Source organism: Gymnoscopelus braueri (assembly GCF_963280865.1).
Source record: "Gymnoscopelus braueri genome assembly, chromosome: 4".
In the NCBI taxonomy this organism is placed as follows: domain Eukaryota; kingdom Metazoa; phylum Chordata; class Actinopteri; order Myctophiformes; family Myctophidae; genus Gymnoscopelus; species Gymnoscopelus braueri.
In genome coordinates, this window is record NC_137605.1 from 8,530,824 (window position 1) to 8,553,058 (window position 22,235).

General features: G+C 39.7%; 1 protein-coding gene across 3 annotated transcripts in view; it reads right to left on the reverse strand.

Moving 5' to 3' along the window:
- The window catches only part of LOC308083843 (uncharacterized protein), a 28,896-nt gene extending 9,753 nt beyond the window's left edge, over positions 1–19,143 (reverse strand). The window contains exons 1-4 of one of the 3 annotated variants that reach the window (XM_080426248.1): positions 5,802–6,111; positions 2,995–3,144; positions 2,685–2,825; positions 1,975–2,082 (exon numbers count right to left, since the gene is read on the reverse strand). In XM_080426248.1, the coding sequence (XP_080282374.1) occupies positions 1,975–2,082; positions 2,685–2,825; positions 2,995–3,144; positions 5,802–5,847 (445 nt within the window). In that variant the 5' untranslated portion in view covers positions 5,848–6,111. Of the gene's footprint in view, positions 1–1,974; positions 2,083–2,684; positions 2,826–2,994; positions 3,145–5,801; positions 6,112–19,024 lie in introns of those variants that run through there. The other 2 variants (XM_080426247.1, XM_080426246.1) reach the window with 2 other exon arrangements.
- Between the last annotated feature and the right edge of the window lie 3,092 nt (positions 19,144–22,235).

Below are 22,235 nucleotides of genomic sequence, written 5' to 3' on the forward strand. Positions count from 1 at the left end.
TGCTTTAAAAAGTGCTCACTTGACAGGATCTGAACACATACTGAACCTGCGAAGCAGCATATTAGCCTGGGCATAAAGTATGCGGCACTGTATAGAGATGTCTCTATCATCATGGAGATTGTCAGTAAAAATGTGGCCACGGTACTTGATTTCCTGGCACACAGATAGACGACTGGTGAAAAGCTGGGAAGGCCAATTTCTTGTCCTCATGGCTTCTCACTATCATGACTCTACTATTTTTTGCATTATAAATTATGTCATGATCATTGCCATAATTTGAGCATACTTTTTCAATAGCTGCTGTAACCCTCCACTATATGGACTCAGAACGACCAGGTCATCAGCGTTATTAGTATAATAGCTGATACATTTACCAATGGATCATACTATTGTAAAATAGCTGATGAATTTAACAACAGATGATTATTGATGAATTATTTTACATGAAGTAAGTTCTACATGGAAAATGTCAGCTCCTCATGACACTGGCCACCTCTGGTATAATGGCCTATCTCCCTAGTGTGACTGACAAAATAGGCCATTGTTTTGGCCTAAGTCACATGTAAGAAAGAAAAGGAAAACAAAAGTGTATGTCAGTGGCACTCACCTCAAAATAAAGGTCAAATAAAAGGTTATTGCTTCTTTTTTCTTTTTTAAACAACATAGTTTAATATGGTGTATGATTGATGACGGTAGCATAGCACATACAGTACACTAGCCCACAAATAACTTTAACAACAGTGAAAGGGAACGCATCAAAAAGCAAATGTCAAAACACAGACATACTGTACAATAATCTAAAATTCAACAACCCAAAATATCGTTACCTTCCAAGTCAAATTCTTTTTATATTTTTATTAAAACTTTGAAAATAGTGAAAATAGCCGATCAACAAGCTCACAACGCGTATCATTGTGAGCTTGATCTGCTATTTTCGCTACTTTTGTGCAACACTCTATGATGAAGCAGGAGTACCTCCAAGTTGAAATAAGGAGATACGAGGTTTCTGTCAAAAAACACAAGACACAAACCACAGCTCTCTTCACTTTTAACTGATAGCCTAAATCAAATTACTGTTGCTATCTTAAATGGAAGAGGAGGAAATTCAGTTTATCAAACTATGTTTTTATAGATGAAATACTGTAAATACAGTGTTTATACCAAAACTCAATATTTAATTTGACAAATACAACTAATTAATTAATATATAACAAGTGCAGTATGACTTTGCGTGTGTAAAAACTGTAACTTTCTTCCAGGTGATCCAAGTCATTGTGTTCCCCTTTCTCTATATTTTTGTTGATGTGTGTGTGTGTGTGTGTGTGTGCGTGTGCGTGTGCGTGTGCGTGTGTGTCAAGGTGCATAATAGCAGATACCGCTTTGCGGCCTTAATTAACATATGGACACTCCCCCATGCGGAAAATATGCTGGTGGGTCTTATTCCTTAAATGTTTGCGTTCAGCGCACCTTGCATAAAAGTGATTGTGCATAAGATGGTGCCGTTATCACCTAATTATGCACATCTTAAAACCGCCTAAGTCGTGGATTTAAGATGTGCATAATAGGGCTGTGATTGGCTACAGTAAGACATCATATAACAGCCAAACTAAAGCGTGAGGCTTCCTTCAGTTGAACAGAACAACAGAGATCACTGGTGCTACCAGAAACAAGAGGCTAGCAGTAGTACTTGTGGCACTGTTGCCGTTGCTAGCAGTACTTGTGGCATTGTTGCACAAATCACCTTCACAGCAGCTTGATTCTATGGCTTTGCTTCCGGGTGGTGTAGGGACCAAGGATAGGACGGAAGAATCACAGATGCTCTTAGAGGCACAGCCCTTAACAGTCATATTCATGACGTGAAATTCTAAAATCACTATGAAAAAAAAATACATTATTTTGAGCTGAGGAATGTGAAATATTAAACGTTATATTTGGGTACACTGACATTTTGTCTGAAGCCATAGATTGATTTACCTGTGATGCAGTGATCCTCATCCCCAGAACATGATGCAATGTTGAAGCAGAAGTCTGGATCTGTGCAACTGTAGCACTTCTTACCATTGATAGAAGGGCTGACGGGAGCTGTAAGATTCACATTTTAAAATTCCGGGAAACAAAAACAAAAAAATGAACAATTAAAGAATGATCAATTAAAGAATTTGGATAACTCCAAAATAAAATCTAAATTCAACTCCTATCCTATTCGTCTTCATCTTCATATTGTGTAATTATTATAATTGTATTCATATTTTCTTTTAAATTATTAAGGAGAGAATTCCACATTGTAACTCCTATAACTGAAGGACACATCTGTTTTAGTGTAGTCCATGCATACTGATGCTTAACATTTAATGTCCTCCTATTATAGGCTACTACATTTCTGAACTTTATGTAAACAGCTTTTGTAGATATTCTGGCACTACTGGCAGAATGTTTCTTTTTGCCCTAAACATTATTAATCATGTCTGTAACTTCACTAACTCGTGAACTTTCAATAATCTAGATTTAATAAATAAATGTTCTGTTTGTGTGTTCTCATATACTCCACCTTATGCATGACTCCTACAGGCCTCTTAATCTGTAGTATGTATGGTTTTATGTTAGTCACATACGTATTCCCCCACACTTAGACACAATAAATGTTGTTTAGAAGACAACACAGATCAGATGGTATAGGAACTTACGTGTGGGATATTGAACATTGCAGAGGTCAGTGGAACAGCATGTGCTGCTCAGAAGAACTCTGCCGACTCCAACGTTCGCTGAGCCAGTAATGCACTGATCGGCTGCCATGCACCTCTTAATTTGTAAAATTACACCTACAGCTGAAAACAAACAAAATAGTAGCTTAATTCTAGCAAATAATGTCTTTATCACACTATAAGGTCAGTCCAAGGCAATTTGAAATTAAAAAAAGATAAGGTAAGACTTTGTAATGTATGACAGTTTTACGGAAAAGGCACACGGCTATTAGCCTATACCTCTATCACGTACCATTAGGTTGCTTAATCGATATAGCACCACATTGCTGGGATGCTGGGCAGACGGTTTCAGTGCATCGTTCTGGGGTTACTGGCATTGGGAACGGCATTCCACTCGGAAACGCCATTCTTGGTTCACACTGGTGACATTTCAGGCCATAAACTAAAACAATAGGTAGACAATATCACACAGGTTACAATTGAAAACTAAAATAAACTTGGCTCGTTCCATTATTAAATTGGGAGCATGATTTGAGTACAAACATTTATGATTCACAAACTACTACGATTTAGATTTTTGCATAGAAGCTGATTGTTTTGATTACAATTTACAATTTAGGCATTTAGCAGACGCTCTTAATCCAGAGTGATTTACAGTAAGCAAGGACAACACAAGATAATACATCAAATGCATAGAAATAGTAATCTAATAATAAAGTAATACATAAGTAAACCAATAATCTAATAATAAACTAATACATAAGTAAACCAAGAACCTATCTATCATCAGTCAGCACGTTGAAACTATATACGTGGAGTTAAAAGTGGAGGTTTTTATAAATGTGACCACACTGAAATGAACCCAGCAGACTAGCATTTGTGTGGATTTGAAAATTAACATTAATTAAATATGTGTTCATTGCAAATACAATGTAGATATGGAATGGTACAATAGGTATGAAATGCAATGTCAAAAAATGGGTTTTGCACAAATCGGCCTCCTGGTGGCGCTATAACAGGCCCATGTGAAAAATTTGGGGCAGAGGTTCTGAATTGGCATCGAGGGAGTGGGTGTGCACAGTTTCGCAGCGAGCGGGCCAACAGTGCCGGGGATTAGCTGGTAACACACGGACAGGACACACACACACACACACACACACACACACACACACGGACGGACGGACGGACGGACGGACGGACGGACGGACGGGGGGTAAAACATACTCTCTCGCCATGCCTTTCAGCCTGGCGGAGACAAAAAGAAAGAAAAAAAAGAAAAAAGGAGACTCTGGACTCTTGAGTCTCCTTTTTTTCTGAGCCTCCTGAGTCTCCTGAGAATCGAAAGGTTCTGGTTTTGATTCAGTTATAGGAAGAAATGTAAGACGAAACATTAGGAACTTATTGCTGAGCTAGAAAAAGTGCTCCTCGGAGCACAGGTCTCCGCCAGGTCAGGTAAGTTATTGTGGCCTCCTGATGGCGCTATAATAGGCCAATGTGAAAAGGGTGCCATTTCTTCTTAGGCCTTTCACGGCAATCGGACACTGCATTCATGATTTGAGGCATTTTGTTCCAAAAATGTGTTTTGCTAAATGAGACCTGCTGGTGGCGCTATAACAGGGCAATGTGAAATGGGTGGCATTTATTCCTTGGCCTAGTGGGAATGTGCATGTGAACTTTCACGGAAATTGCAAGCTGCGTTCATGATTTGAGGCATTTTGTTCAAAACGGACCAATCCTGCAAACTTTGGAAGCCAACCTTAGCCAATCAGGATGGAATATGGGAAATCGGACATAGGGTTGATCACATGACTATAGAGATACTGTGTACCAATTTGCATGACGTTTGGATAAAATCTGTAGGAGTAATGTCAAAAAAAGGGTTTTGCACAAATCGGCCTCCTGGTGGCGCTATAACAGGCCCATGTGAAAAATGTGGGGGAGAGGTTCTGAATTGGCATCCAGGGAGTGTGTGTGCACAGTTTCTCAGCAAGCGGGCCAACGGTGGCGGAGATTAGCTGGTAACACACGGACAGGACGCACACACACACACGGACGGACAGATGGGGTAAAACATACTCTCTCGCCATGCCTTTCGTTGGCGGAGACAATGAGGCCCATTGTAACTGAATTGGATGGCAGAATCCATATCACAAGTATAACGACAATGGGCCTCATTCACCAATACCTTCGTAAGTTTTCCTCTTACATTTCTTCCTAAATTGTTCACAGAGAAACTGCCATTGTAGTCTAGGCTGCTTCAGAACCACCACAGACGGACACCTCTGGACCGGCTGGCTGCTGCCCCATACACACCTGCACAGCTGTCCGGCCGGGGACACTGTGCCACCACAACTCCTCTGGTATTAATTAATGGACACCCGGAGCACACTGTGCCACAACTCCTCTAGTAATAATGAATGGACACCCGGAGCACACTGTGCCACAACTCCTCTGGTATTAATTAATGGACACCCGGAGCACACTGTGCCACAACTCCTCTGGTATTAATGCAGATTTTTGAACGATGAAAATCATAATAAAACATTGGTTCTCAAAGTGGGGTCTGGGGACCCCCAGGGGTCCTTGGGGGGATACCAGGGGGTCCCCAGCAAAATGTGTTAATGCAGCGGTCACAATAATTTCAACCACTTTAAGTTAACCATATTTTATACTTTGGCTATTCAAAAATAGCAGATCTACAAGCTCATAGCGTGGCACAGAGTGTCGTAGATCTGCTATTTTTGATAAAATCGAGAAAAATGTGTGCAAATCTTTAATATGCATATTTCTGTTCAACTCAAATCTTTGCATCTGGGGGGTCCCTGGAACAAAACATTCTGAGATGGGGGTCCGTGGCCAGATACATATCATTTTGGGGGTCGATGACATGAAAAAGTTTGAGAACCACTGAAAAGACACACATCATGAAAAGCAATAGAATAACAAAACCCAACTAACTTTTTTTCTCCGGATGTTATCTTTTGTTAAAACCAAACGATAACAATTGTGTTTATGCCATGTAATTATGACACTAAAATAATGCATAAACAAATGCATAAACAAAACAAACAAACAAACAAACAAATAAATAAGACTTACCTTTGGGGAAAATCATAAGCCCAGTGATCAGTATGAGCAGATGCATGATATGCTGGACAGAGATGTTCAACTGAAACACTGTGCAGGGTTACAGCTTTTAATACGTCTGCAAAGGGGAGGTGATGTCTGGATGGTTTCAAACTGTCTTTTTTTAACTCATGTCCAAACAAAGCCGGGCCGTTGGGCTTCAGTTTATTTCTTTATGCATCAGCGCAGGTATGTCTCTCCATCTTGCTAGTTTAGCAATCGCCTGCATAATACGTTGTGGTCATGAACTTGTGTTTGTCATGTCATTTTAGCCCCTGTGTGCTGCTGTTGTCTCTCCACGGAGAGCACGTCCTTCTGGAGTTTCTAGTCCTGTGCGTGTGTGTGTGTGTGTGTGTGTGTGTGTGTGTGTGTGTGTGTGTGTGTGTGTGTGTGTAACGGATACCACTAGTAGACAATGATGAGGGCAGGAACCACGTTTGACAGTTTATTTGGTAGGAAACAGACAAATAGCACAATATTTGTCTATGGATGGACACTGCATATCATCAGACTTTCCTCAGCAGAGCAGGAAATGGATCTACTTTGTTTTTGTTTTTAGCCCCAACACATCTATCTAATACTGTTTGCCTGACCAATAACAGAGACATCTATCTAATACTGTGTTTATTTTTTAATATTCTCTTAACTTCAAATAATTAGTTAAATAAAAATACAATTGCAGCATACTGGACTCAACATTGAGTTTATAGTTACAGAAAAACTACCAGACAGAATGAAAACAACTGTTATATTGTTGGTACATTATATAGCACATACCTGTAGGAAACAGACAAATAGCACAATATTTGTCTATGGATGGACACTGCATATCATCAGACTTTCTGTGTGCAACACAAAACAAAAAGTATATTCATTTCATTTTCGCAGAAAAAATAATAACACTTAATGACGTCATCACTAGTCCCAATGTGATGAAACAAAAGGATTCATTGCACTCAGATTGATATCATCATAATGACTGGGAGGAGGTCCGGAAAGGAATCCAGAAGAGTGAAACGGCGCTGAGTCAAGCAGCAGCAGAAAGGAGAGCAAGGCGAAAAGCACCTCAATCAGCATCAGCAGGCGAGAGCAGCACATTCAAGTGCAATCACTGCCAGAGAGACTGTAAATCGCGAGTGGGACTGTACAGCCATACTATGCACTGCTCCCTCAGCACCACCTGATCTAATCCAAGTGCGCTTGTGCCATGGTCTCTCGAGACTGACGGCCGCTACTACTACTGAATTATATTATATAATTGTATAACTGTTATATAATTTATATAAAATAATATAATTATGAATATGGATATTTTAATTTCCATATTTATTATAATATTCCATATTTATTATAATATTATATATTCTAATAATAATATGTATTATAATGTATGTTATATATTATAATATAATAAATATTGCATTAATTATGTAATATATTATATTATTATATATTATTAAAGGACGACTTCACCCATTTTCAACCTATCTTCATATAATTGGTCGTCACTAAGGCTCATGATAAAATGGTAAAAAAAAAATCTACTTCGGTCTGTGTCTCAGAGGAGGGCTGTGGACAGTTCAGAATTCCGTCTACCAGTGACATCATCGATGGGGAATCCAAGCTAATAGAAACTGCAGATTTTCTATTCCTGGAAAGTTGCAATGCAATAATAGCAGCCATTGTTCTAAATATCTAAATAAAAAATGTGAAATCTTGTTGGAAAACAAATCCTGGTTAACGATGATGTCACTGGGTTTCTGGACTGTCCACAGCCCTCCTATGAGACACAGACCGAGTAGGAAAAAATGGTACAATCTTATCATGAGTATTAGTGACGACCGATTATATGAAGATAGGTTGGAAATGGGTGAAGTCGTCTTTTAAATATAATAATATATTATTATTATAATGTTATATGTAGTATTATAGTATATAATATAATAATATGATATAACATAATACATTATATCATATTTATTTAATATAAATATAAATAATATTGTGAGATATAAATAATCCTTAATTAAATAAATTATAACTATTTCCTAGGGCATAATCCCCTAGGTGGCGTAGATGGCTATATACCCGCATTTATACCGCCCTGTTACATATGCAAGATTACATAAATGTTATTTATGGTATGATATTCTCTATCTGTTGTCTTAGCGGCTAAGACCGTTTGGCTAAGACTTAGCCAAACGGTTAAATGTGTTTAGCTGTAGTAAAAAGCTCCTCCTGGTCAAACATTACTCAAGTGCAATACAAGCACTGCTAGTTTCACTAACATTTAAATAGGGCTTTGTGGTAGCAATATTTATAGACTGTCAAATGTATGTATTATTGTGTATTTGTCTGCCTCCCATTCAATCTCATTGAAGGTCTAGTCAGCAAGCTTTCACAATACAATGTGCTAATATCTTTAGTATATATGTCCTTATATGACTATTTAGAATAGCATCTCTGGTAGAGTGGACACTATAAAAACAGTCTTAGATTGGTGCTCAAGATGCTTGTGCCCAGAGGGGCTGCAGGAACAGGCCAGGAGGCCTGCTGCTTATGATCCGTATGCTGTTGCTCTGCTGATTCTTCCTAATAAATGGTCAACACTTCACCCTGAATGGATGTTAATATTTTCCATCCGAACTAAGTGGTTCATTCATAATGTACTTTTTCCCTTCCTAGAAATGTAGTGGAGATTAAAACTAACACATACTATAGGGTGCCTGCCTACGCACTACGTGCTTGGCCCCCTAGACAGACAGCTGCATACTTTCACTTGTAGCTTTAACTGGGATAATTTCTTGCAAATGCCTGACCTGTTGTAAAGCATGCGTTCACACACATGCACGCACACATGCACGCACGCGCGCACACACACACACATTTGAAATATTTATCTATGTCCACATAATAAGAAGTACAGGGTGTAGGTCTACAAAGGACATAAACACTGCCAGTGCAGTCAGATGAAGGGAAAACAGTTAGTTACAAAGCGCATGTAAAGCAGAGCATTGTTACATACAAAACAAAAGATGGCATACTTGTCGAACACAGCGGACAACAATCATGGGTAAAGGAAGCAACGCCTCCTCCAAATTGAGCGGCTTCCTATAATAGCTGATATTGAGCAGTACCTTGCTAATTGTTTAGCCCTCCTTTTGGAGAGGCCGGCCATTTGCAGGTCCCTCACAACCAACTTGTGCACGTGTCCTAGACTACCAAAGATAAAAACCAAAAGTTTACATCTGTAGCCTAGCTGAGAGATGGTCTGCTCTAGCTGATGATATTTTAGCACTTTGGTTAGGAAGGCTTCCTCTCTAAGCTGTAATCAAAAGTACAGCCGACCTCGAGAATGAACACCTCCCTATGGTTTTCATTAACAACAATGACATCAGGGGTGTTAGCTTCCTCTCTAAGCTGTAATCAAAAGTACAGCCGACCTCGAGAATGAACACCTCCCTATGGTTTTCATTAACAACAATGACATCAGGGGTGTTAGCTGAAATGTTAGAGAACACAGAATCATCGTTACACAGGTTAAACATGCTCGGCTTCGCAGTAGAATGCTTATACAGCATGATGGAGGACCTGAAAATAGAAGTGATATCTTTAGATATCAAATCCACTATTCTGTCATGCCTACTTATGTAGAGTCCCCTGTATACATGGCACCCATTTAAGATGTGGGACATGATTTCAGCTATTTGTTCATGACCATGATGTATACAGTGAGGAGCATGGTTGCCTGGAAACCAGATAGTATAGGCATTATTAGAAATGACCTGTGCCACTAGAACTTTTAGCCCTAAAATCAGCATTGTTGCAAAAGTGACCTTCACAGCACTCTTCTTCCTTTTCTCCATCATCATCATAACAAATGCTCTTCGAGGCACAGCCCACAAGGGTCACCACATTTCCTTCGCTCTCCGTGTCTGTGACAAAACAAAACAAAATAATCTACGTCTTAATACTCCACTATTAAAGAAGGTTTGAGAGCCAGTGACATAGAAAACTGACACACACTCTTTTTTTTGGTAAATACCACAATGAAATAAACAAATACATGTATTTATTACAAAATTGTATACTTTGGCTTTTTGAAAATAGACAATCTACAATTGTGTCGCATCGTGGCCCATTTTGAGCTTGTATTTTGGCTATTTTTTAATCATTTTGATGAATCTTGAAAATGAATCTTCTCTCATGGGGGGCCCTGGCAGAAAATAGTTCCAGATAGGGGTCTGCAGCCAAATACATATCAAGTTGGATGACATCCAACCTTTTTGATTTGAATGAGATCTATCCATTAATCATGTAACTTTCTCACAAATTAATTATGTTATTATTCAAACTTTATTCCAAACACACAGGGGGTCCATAGAGTACATACAACACAACAAATAAATAAAAAACATTAAAAAAAAACATAGCATCATACATAGAGGCTGACTCTCCAGTGTTTACGCAGCCTGGACAAGTACCGGAGACAGCTCTTCCCAGGATTGATTATATCCTCAATAATACTGTTCCGGGACTCGTCCAGGCGAGCCATGAATCCATACATAGAGTACCTTAAGAGAGCCTCACAAGTGTGGATTCCACATGTTACAAATAAGTGACTGGCACTATGCCATCTAGGCACCTCAAGTAGTATCCTCAGGGCATCATTGTAGGCCACTTTAAGCCTCCGCATGCTACCTTTCTTGCATGTGCACCACAAGAAAGCTGTATACATGAGTGCAGAATGCTTTAAAAAGTGCTCACTTGACAGGATCTGAACACATACTGAACCTGCGAAGCAGCATATTAGCCTGGGCATAAAGTATGCGGCACTGTATAGAGATGTCTCTATCATCATGGATATTGTCAGTAAAAATATGGCCAAGGTACTTGATTTCCTGGCACACAGATAGACGACTGGTGAAAAGCTGGGAAGGCCAATTTCTTGTCCTCATGGCTTCTCACCATCATGACTCTACTATTTTTTGCATTACATATTATGTCATGATCATTGCCATAATTTGAGCAGACTTTTTCAATAGCTGCTGTAACCCTCCACTGTATGGACTCAGAACGACCAGGTCATCAGCGTTATTAGTATAATAGCTGATACATTTACCAATGGATCATATTATTGTAAAATAGCTGATGAATTTAACAACAGATGATTATTGATGAATTATTTTACATGAAGTAAGTTCTAGATGGAAAATCATATTTTTGCCTATGTCAGCTCCTCATGACACTGGCCACCTCTGGTATAATGGCCTATCTCCCTAGTGTGACTGACAAAATAGGCCATTGTTTTGGCCTAAGTCACATGTAAGAAAGAAAAGGAAAACAAAAGTGTTCATGTATATCAGTGGGACTCACCTCAAAATAAAGGTCAAATAAAAGGTTATTGCTTCTTTTTTCTTTTTTAAACAACGTAGTATAATATGGTGTATGATTGATGACGGTAGCATAGCACATACAGTACACTAGCCCACAAATAACTTTAAAAGTGACAAATAACTTTAAAAGTGAAAGGGAACGCATCAAAAAGCAAATGTCAAAACACAGACATACAATAATCTAAAATTCAACAACCCAAAATATCGTTACCTTCCAAGTGTAAAAACTTTTATTTGTTTTATTAAACATTTGAAAATAGTGAAAATAGCCGATCAACAAGCTCACAACGCGTATCATTGTGAGCTTGATCTGCTATTTTTGCTACTTTTGTGCAACACTCTATGATGAAGCAGGAGTATCTCCAAGTTGAAATAAGCAGATACGAGGTTTCTGTGAGAAAACACAAGACACAAACCACAGCTCTCTTCACTTTTAACTGATAGCCTAAATCAAATTACTGTTGCTATCTTAAATGGAAGAGGAGGCAATTCAGTTTATCAAACTATGTTTTTATAGATGAAATACTGTAAATACAGTGTTTATACCAAAACTCAATATTTAATTTGACAAATACAACTAATATAACAAGTGCAATATGACTTTGCGTGTGTAAAAACTGTAACTTTCTTCCAGGTGATCCAAGTCATTGTGTTCCCCTTTCTCTGTATTTTTGTTGATTGTGTGTGTGTGTGTGTGTGTGTGTGTGTGTGTGTGTGTGTGTGTGTGTGTGTGTGTGTGTGTGTGTGTGTGTGTGTGTGTGTGTGTGTGTGTGTGTGTGTGTGTGTGTGTGTGTGTGTGTGTGTGTGTGCTTGCGTGTGCGTGTGCGTGTGCGTGTGCGTGTGTGTCAAGGTGCATAATAGCAGATACCGCTTTGCGGCCTTAATTAACATATGGACACTACCCCATGCGGAAAATATGCTGGTGGGTCTTATTCCTTAAGTATATAATAGGGATTGCGCATAAGATGGTGGCGTTATCACCTAATTACCGCCTAAGTCGTGGATTTAAGATGTGCATAATAGGGCTGTGAGTGGTTACAGTAAGACATCATATAACAGCCAAACTGAAGCGTGAGGCTTCCTTCAGTTGAACAGAACAACAGAGATCAATGGTGCTACCAGGGCCCTGTTTCACGAAAACGGAATTAAATTATCCTGGTTTAAAAGGCAAATCCAGGTTTGACAAGCCTGCGCTGTTCAGCCTGGTTTATTCAGTTCCACAAACGCCAAGCCGGGCTGAGAAGGAGCGGCTTTGTCGAGCCAGGATCGTTAAACCAGGCTGAATTAAGCAATATTACACGAGAGGGTGTGCTTTACCGTCATTATTAGCACGCCTGTGATGCGGTCAGGAACGAGGCGTCAGCCGAGTTCCGCCGCGATCACAGAAGTGCTAATAATGTAAGGTAAAGCACACCCTCGAGTGTAATATTGCGATTATACAACAGTTACCAACAAAACACATCCAAATGTATTCATATTGTGGGGCAATTCATAATAAAAAACATTTCGCTTATCCGTTTCCCTGTAAAGAGAAGAGTTTGTTTGACTGAGACAAAATAGTCCCTGTAGCGCAGCACTCCGAGTCATCGTCTCATCAACACAGCTGATTCCAGTAGGCTATATGCTCCGTCGTACGATCGTGTTACGTGGCCAAAATAACTGATCTACAAGCTCACAACGCGTCAAGATGGCGATGCGTTGTGAACTTGTAGATCGGCTATTTTTGCCGTGCGATACCTTTGTACGATAGAGTATAACATACACTGGACTGTTAACGAAATGGGAGTAATTTTACTTTAACACAGGAGGATATTTATACAGTATGGATGTTACCATTGAAATAAAGCACACTTTTTTCCAGTTATTCCTTTTATTATAGGATTTTAGGCGATTTAGTGTGCTCTCTTCTAACCATTGATCAACCGTAAGTCCACCAAATAAGTCAAAATTAACAACATAGTCCATTTTGCGTAGCTGTTTGTTCTCCGGTGGCGGCGGTGGGTACTGTCTGTTTGTTTTCCTACCGTGGGACAGCGTGACTTCACAGCACAGCTGTGCGATATATGGTCTAATCAGGTGCAGACTGCAGTGCGGAGTGATTTATTTAATGTGATTAGGCCCGTGCTATGATGCTGGTTTGAAGCACGGCTAGAAAGCTATTTCAGCCAATCAGATTGCTTGGTCGGAACTACCTGTTGTATAATGTGCGTTCACGTATTCCTATAAAAGACCATGAAAGTCAATAGCAGAATCCTTGAACTTGACCAATCATGGAGCCCAAAACCAGAGCGGCGTTCTTCTCTGTGGCTGAACAGCAGCACTGCAGCAGCTCATGGAATCATACAAGGAAGTCAAATGTATAATAAGCAAGAAAGGAAACACGGCCGCAATAAATATAGATCCAGGGAGAAAGCGTGGCAAGGTATTGCCGACAAATTAAATGCACAAGTTGTCCAAAAATATGCAATTAATTTATATACAAGTCCATAATTATATAATTCAGTTAGGCTTAAACATGAGGAGTTTAAGTGAATGTTGGAATTGTAATTATAAACGCTTAGAATAATTTTTTAATTTCTAATTTCTAAAATCAAAGATCTACAAGTGAATAGCTTGCCTTTTGGCGGCCGGGGGTCCGCGGTCCACGGGGGTCCAGGGGGCCACGGGGGTCCGGGAGTACCCGCCCCCCCGTGTACTCCCGGACCCCGCCCCGTGTACTCCCGGAACCCCGTTGACCCCCGACAGGGGTCCGGGGTACACGGGGGCCGGTGGTCCACGGGGGTCCGGGGGTCCGGGGGTCCACAGGGGGCCGGGGGGCCAGGGGTCCACGGGGGTCCGGGGGTCCCGTGGCCGGGGACCCCCGTGGACCCCCGGCCGCCACGGGGACCCCGTGGACCTCCGGCCGCCATAAGACAATTTTCTTTCGGGCTTGTTGATCTTCGATTTTCACGTAAGAATTGAATAAGTGTGGAAAAACTCATTGGTTTAAGATTGGAGTCTAACAGCTGGTCTAACAGCTGGACTAACAGCTATTTCACAAAACTTGAAGAACAAGGCACTGGATTAATAAAGCTTGGCTGTTAGCCTGGTCCGGACCAGGCTAACTTCACAGCTAAATTTGATTGCTTCAATTTTCTTTTTTGAAACCGAGTCATGGATAAACATATCCAGGTTTACTGGCTAAGTTAATCTGCTGAGATAACTCAGCTTTCGTGAAACCGATTCATGGCTGATCCTGAATAATTTAAGCCAGAATAGATGATTAAACGCGGTTTATCCCTAATCCAGGTTTCGTGAAACAGAGGAACAAGAGGCTAACAGTAATACTTGTGGCACCGTTGCACAAATCACCTTCACAGCAGCTTGATTCTATGGCTTTGCTTCCGGGTGGTGTAGGGACCAAGGATAGGACAGAAGAATCACAGATGCTCTTAGAGGTACAGCCCTTAACCGTCATATTCATGACGTGAAATAAAATCACTGTGGGAAAAAAAATACATTATTTTGAGCTGAGGAATGTGAAACATTAAACGTTATATTTGGGTACACTGACATTTTGTCTGAAGCCATAGATTGATTTACCTGAGATGCAGTGATCCTCATCCACAGAACATGATGCAATGTTGAAGCAGAAGTCTGGATCTGTGCCACTGTAGCACTTGTTACCATTGATAGAAGGGCTGATGGGAGCTGTAAGATTCACATTTTAAAATTCCGGGAAACAAAAACAAATGAACAATTAAAGAATTATCAATTAAAGAATTTGGATAACTCCAAAATAAAATCTAAATTCATCCTATTCGTCTTCATTTTCACATAGTGTAATTATTAAAATTGCTTTAATATTTTCTTTTATTTAATTTTTTTTTTACAACCCTTTAAATTATTAAGGAGAGAATTCCACATTGTAACTCCTATAACTGAAGGACACATCTGCCTTAGTGTAGTCCTGGTCCATGCATACTGATGCTTAACATTTAATGTCCTCCTATTATAGGCTACTACATTTCTGAACTTTATGTAAACAGCTTTTGTAGATAATCTGGCACTACTGGCAGAATGTTTCTTTTTGCCCTAAACATTATTAATCACGTCTGTAACTTCACTAACTCTTCAACTTTCAATAATCTAGATTTAATAAATAAATGGTCTGTTTGTGTGTTCTCTATACTCCACTTTATGCATGACTCCTACAGGCCTCTTAATATGTATGGTTTTCATGTTAGTCACATACGTATTCCCCCACACTTACAGTAGACACAATAAATGTTGTTTAGAAGACAACACAGATTAGATGGTATAGGAACTCACGTGTGGGATATTGAACATTGCAGAGGTCAGTGGAACAGCACGTGCTGCTCATAAGAACTCTGCCGACTCCAGCGTTCGCTGAGCCACTAACGCACTGATCGGCTGCCATGCACCTCTTAATTTGAAACACACCTGCACCCCCAGCTGAAAACAAACAAAATAGTAGCTTAATTCTAGCAAATAATGGGCCTCATGCAGCAATAAGTTCCTAATGTTTCCTCTTACATTTCTTCCTAAGTGAATTCCTAAGAGAAGTCGAGTCAGATTCATGAAACGTTCTTAAAAGGCAGAATTGTTCGTAACTTTTGTTCTTATGATGATGAATCCCAATCCTCGTGACTTGAAGGGGTGTGCCAGTTCATCCCAATTACCATAGGGAGCCGCCCCACCAATCCCCATATAGATGGGTTTCCGCGCGACGTCATCACAGAGCAGAGTGTGCATTCTGCGCATGCGGGAGGTAGAACGACCCGGAAGTGCCATTCACTCTATTGTTATTTTCGGGATTTAGATAGGCATAATGCTGCTATTATAGGCAGAATAGGCATAATGCTGCTATTATATACAGACAGATCCAACTTCCGACAAATCATTTTTATTGAGTAAAGAAGATATTACAAACTGCATCATTTAATCTACTTTCATTAAACCCGGTGAAGACCATTTATTTTATCAATGTACAGTGGCCAGAGATGCTGCGGGTAATAGCGCCCTCTACAGGCTCTTCCCTCCACTGCGCGCGCATCATCCTCAATGTTTACAAACGGGAAACCCATCTATAAGGCATGACTGCATGGCTCTGCTTGCAGTCACACCTGTGTGTGATTGCTGCACACACAAATCACAGGAAATCACACACAGAAATAAAAGTAAAGAGTACCTAAACTAAAGTCTAAAGATGGTTGAACACCAGACTCCAAACATAAAAATAAATAAATCAATAGTTCTGTGGAGGTACTTCTGAAGTGAACAGCAAATTATTTATTTTACTTAATGAATGTATTTTATTATTTCTCTCACATTAATCAACATATCACCACTAGACATCAATGTAAATTAGCTGAAATTAGCATGTTATCCATATTTCATGTTCAGGAGTAGCGTTAGTAGTGGATATAAAACATTTTAATACTGAAAGCTGGTGGGTGGATATGGAGGGTCTTTAAGGTAGCAGCTGCTTGGTATGTAATGGGGTGGAAATAGGGGTGTGGTGGGTGATATGGTGGTGCAAGGAGGGGTGTAGGGGGCTGTGTGGGGGGTATGGGGATGGGTGTGACGGGTGGGTATAGGGGGTCGGGAAAATGGGGGTGAGGCGAATGTCGGGATATGGGGGTGGGGGTATGGGGGGGCGATGAGGGTGGGTTGTGTGGGGGTTTATGGGGCTTGGGCTTCAACTCAACCGGGTCCGTTTGGGTTAGATTGTAATTTCAGACCTGTTGAAAACTCTAAAGCAGTTGTTCTCAAACATTTTCATGTCAAGGACCTCCAAATTGACATGCATTTGGCTGCAGACCCCCACCTGAAAATATTTTCTGCTAGGGAAATGTTTTCAAGATTTATCAAAATGTTTCGAAAATAGCCGATCTACAAGCTCAAAATAGCCAGTAATGGGACGTGTGGTGAGCTTGTAGATCGGCTATTTTCAAACAAAGTATAAAATAGGGTTAAAGTGAATGACATTAAACTAAAAGTAAACCAATAACCTATCATCAGCCAGCACGTTGAAACTATACGTCTATGTGGAGTTAAAAGTGGAGGTTTTCTAAATGTGACCACACTGAAATGAACCCAGCAGACCAGCATTTGTGTGTATTTGAAAATTACCATGAATTAAATATGTGTTCATTGTAAATACAATGTAGGTATGGAATGGTACAATAGGTATGACGTGCACGCTTATAAATATTGTGAGAAAATTGAATCAATTGACACAGTCTGCAAGTTTAGGGGCCATCCACACCCAGAACAATAGATAAAGAGAATTAATGAATAAATAGTGAGAGGAAGAAATAGGCCGAAAAAAAAAAAAAAGAAAAAAAAAAGGAGACCCTGGACTCCTGAGTCTCCTGAGAATCGAAAGGTTCTGGTTTTGATTCACTTAGGAAGAAATGTAAGAGGAAACATAAGGAACGTATTGCTGAATGAGGCCCATTGTACTGAATTGGATGGCATAATCTAGCCTGGTAAACCCTCCCTCCGGAAATCTAATTTCTATTTGATTCCTGGAGTGAGTCTGGCATGAACCGCCTCTCTGCAATATTGGCTGTATATGCCAAACGGACGCGCCTATCAGCGTCGTCGCACATCGTTCTGTGATTGACAGCGACAGTTGGCCAATCAGGTGGCGAGTTCGAGTGAGCCCAAAACACGAACGGCAGCCATCTTTTTCTGTGGGCAGTTTTCTCCGCTATTTTTTTACTTCAAAAAGCTCTCTAACTTCTATTTTGAGGCACGGAATTTACTTATAAGATATCGTTTGGATAGAATGTAGTTGTTTAACTTCATATATGTGGTCAATTAATCATGACAAAGCCTATTTAAAAAAAAAAAAATAGAGAACCGGTAGGGGCGGGCAGTGACACCATTGTACCCGAAAAAGGCAACCCATTTTGGGTATGGCTGTCTCAAAAGTCCCGTCGCGTCACATTAAGACTGGTGAACTGCTGATTGGCTGAAGGGGAAAAATTATCATTGGCTGAAGGGGTTGTCAGTCAACGGTATTACTCCCGCCCAACTCCAGCACAGCCAATATTGCAGACAGGCGGATCAGGCCAGACTCACTCCTGAAATGAAATGGAATTGAGATTTCCGGAGGGAGGGTTTACCAGGCTAGGCATAATCCTTATCACAAGTATAACGAAAATGGGCCTCATTCACCAATACCTTCGTAAGTTTTCTTCTTACATTTCTTCCTAAGTGAATTCTGGTCCGATTCATGAAACGTTCTTATTAGTATTATTATTTGTCATACTGTACCGTATGTTCCGAAACTAGCTGTTGCCAATGTGAAATGAATAAATATTGAGCAAATAGATGGCCCATTTTTCGTCTAAAATATGATCAGAAGCTTTTTCTAGTTTGATGAAATATAGATTGTTTACAGAGAAACTGCCATTGTAGTCTACGCTGCTTCAGAACCACCACAGACGGACACCTCTGCACCGGCTGGCTGCTGCCCCATACACACCTGCACAGCTGTCCGGCCGGGGACACTGTGCCACAACTCCTCTAGTAATAATTAATGGATACCCGGAGCACACTGTGCCACAACTCCTCTGGTATTAATGCAGATTTTTGAACGATGAAAAGCAAATCAAATACACACATCATGAAAAGCAATAGAATAACAAAACCCAACTAACTGTTTTTCTCTGGATGTTATCTTTTGTTAAAACCAAACGATTGTGTGATTACCATGTAGTTATGACACTAAAATAATGCATAAACAAATGCATAAACAAAACAAACAAACAAATAAATAAGACTTACCTTTGGGGAACATCATAAGCCCAGTGATCAGTATGAGCAGATGCATGATGTGCTGGACAGAGAGGTTCAACTGAAACACTGTGCAGGGTTACAGCTTTTAATACGTCTGCAAAGGGGAAGTGATGTCTGGATGGATTCAAACTGTCCTTTTTGAACTTTTGTCCAAACAAAGCTGAGCCGTTGGGCTTCAGTTTATGTCTTTATGCATCAGCGCAGGTATGTCTCTCCTATGGAGGACTAAAGCTGCCATATCTAGAATTAAATACATAAATAAATAATGAATTTATAAAGCAAGAAATGCTAAAATAAATGTAAAAAGAAATATACAATTAAATATTTAAATGTATTCATTTACGTGACCATTCATTTATTTTTATTTTATTTATATATGTTTTTATTTATGTTTTTATTTATTTATATATATATTTATTTATTTATGTATTTATTTCCTTATTTATTTACGTATTTATTTATTTAATTATTTATTTAAACATTTAATTATTTAAACATTTAATTATTTAATTATTTATTTAACTTCCAGCCCAGTGGTCTGGTATTAATATTTTGTTGATGTGATATGATAACTGTGTTTATGTTCATAATAATTTGGTTTGATTTGATAAATTATTTTGAACTTAAGGGTGAAAAAATTAAAACACATTACAATGAAAAGCCATAATATATTTAAAAATATGAAGCAAAACTAAATAATATATAACAATAAATAAATGCTTGCGGATAATCCCCAACATGTTCAAAAAGGAATATATAACATTCCTAATTCATATAAACAATTACAAAATGTAATAATATAAACGTTAAGTGTAGTATTAGAATTTGTTAACTGCATGAACTAACTTGCAAAGTCATTCCATTTACAGCAAGTATTGGAACGGGTACAACTAGTCAACTTTTGTCCGTTTGAGCAAAACCTTTTTAGTTTTTTTTTCTTCTTTTTTTTGGGGGTGATGTCCAATTGAGTTCTATTCAGTAATGGACAAATTGGCCACCTCAATCCCAGTACTTGAGTCAAAGTAAAGATATCCCTGGTCAAATATTGCTCAAATAAAGTGAAGTTGCATGCTCTGTCAAATTTGTATTTGGCAATTTAGCATTTTAAAATACTCATTCAGATGTACATGCTCTTTAAATGTATTTTTCCCACAACAAATCAGATTTAGCAGAAATGTATATCGATAATGGTAAAAAAAATAGCCAATCTACAGGCGCACAATATGTTGTGAACTTGTAGATCTTCTATTTGCACTATTTGAAATGGGCCATAAGTCGTTAATGTGCCTTTTCCCCTTGTGTAATGTAGTAGAGTCAAAAGTACCATAGGCTCTATGCACAGCAGCCATATTGGAAATAAATTGGTCCTCTTACTTCGTTCACAGACGTTGCCAATGATATGAAGTGGCAGATTTCTTCCCCATGGCCTCTGACTTGGAGATAAAACCAGAGGTAAAACTAAACAAATATGACAAGTTTCAATTTATACATTGGTAAACCTAACGATTATAACAGTCAATCTCCCCATGGTCACCTCACAGACACTGGCATTGTGCATCATTTCTCATCTCCCCTGTTTAAATGTTGACAACTTTCCAAACTGCACATCATGTTCAAACAAGAAAATTGATGACTTATTTTTTTGTCATACATTCACAGCTCACTGTTTGTGAAGCATGACAAAATATTAGGCTTCCATGACTCCCAGACAATGAAAATGACCAGATATTGTTTTTTAGATGATCTTGGACAAGATCATGTGGCCTCCTGTCAATGAGGATGAATGCACCTTTGAACAGATGTCTCGTGCTATAGGTTTCCTCCGCCAGTTCATCGAGAACAGTAAGTATTTCCCCCAGATTTATTCCATAGGTTCCTTATTGATGAGTCTTCTAGTGGCGGGGTCTTCAGCCCTATAGCTGAGAGAGCTGAAGCAGGGTCCCCCACTACATATTGTATGTTGCAGATTATTAACCATTTCATAGATGGCTTCATAGACTTGTTTGACAAGTTATCATCAGTTTTTTTGACTTATTTGTTTACACAATATTTTCTATGAATATGCTGGATGTGTATTTTCAGACATTTAACCACTTAAACCCTCAATACTTAGTACACTTGACCTTTGTCTGTACTTGGTCTGCTCTGTTTGAACCTCTACACACCAAACCTGTTTGGCTAAAGATCCCCTCAGAATATGGATGCTAGGGTTTTAGTGTTTAATGTAAATAAAAGATCCTATCGCACACATTTTTGGCTGGACCTCTGAGGGCCCCCTAGGTGTCACAGACCCCTGTTGCAGACTCCTGTTTTAGTGCATCACACTTGGTGATCACAAACTGAGTCATGTGTGGAACATTTATTTCTTGAGCCCCATCACTTAAACTACTTTCTGTCTCTAGGTCCTTCAGATGTGCTGAAGAGGTTGCTAAGTTTCTGGACTGGCTGGGACGTTATGCCTCAATACCTGGAGGTAGAAGTTATTGCGACATCATCACTGCCACAAGCATCCACCTGTTTCTTCAGGCTGAAGCTCTCCAAAACCCCTACCAGCTATGATGTCTTCAAAGACGAGCTAATGGCAAGCATCTCGTCATCTGATTCTGGATTTGGCCAGTACTAATGTATCTGTCAGGCAGGTGAAAGCCTAAAAATATGGTTTTATGTGTCCAAGTTACCCTACCAAAGGCCTAGAACACTTGGTAGATGGCAACTTTATTTTATGCCTCCTTCTGGAGATGAAAAGAGCCCTTGAGGAAAGGTAGATGCCAACGTTTTATTAGTTTGTCGCAACCCATCTGGTGCCGTGTGTCCATTGTCATCAATTTAATCCCTGTATCCCATCAGTATTGCTGGAGTCGTGGAGTCTGTCGTGGGTGTGTATGTGTGTGTGTGTGTGTGTCACCATATGTTGCTATGTGTCAATTATCTATGTCCGGTGACCTACTGTATCAGTGTCGTCTTGGAGTCTAGCATGTGTGTGCTACAGTAGCTCTCTTGTGTGTGTGTGTGTGTGTGTGTGTGTGTGTGTGTGTGTGTGTGTGTGTGTGTGTGTGTGTGTGTGTGTGTGTGTGTGTGTGTGCGCGCGCGTGTGGGAGTGTTTGCTCAGACACGACACTAGTCCTGTGCGTGTGTGTCTAACTTCACCACGCATAGAAGGTATGTTGGTGGTCCTCCCCCAGTCTCCGCAGTATAACAC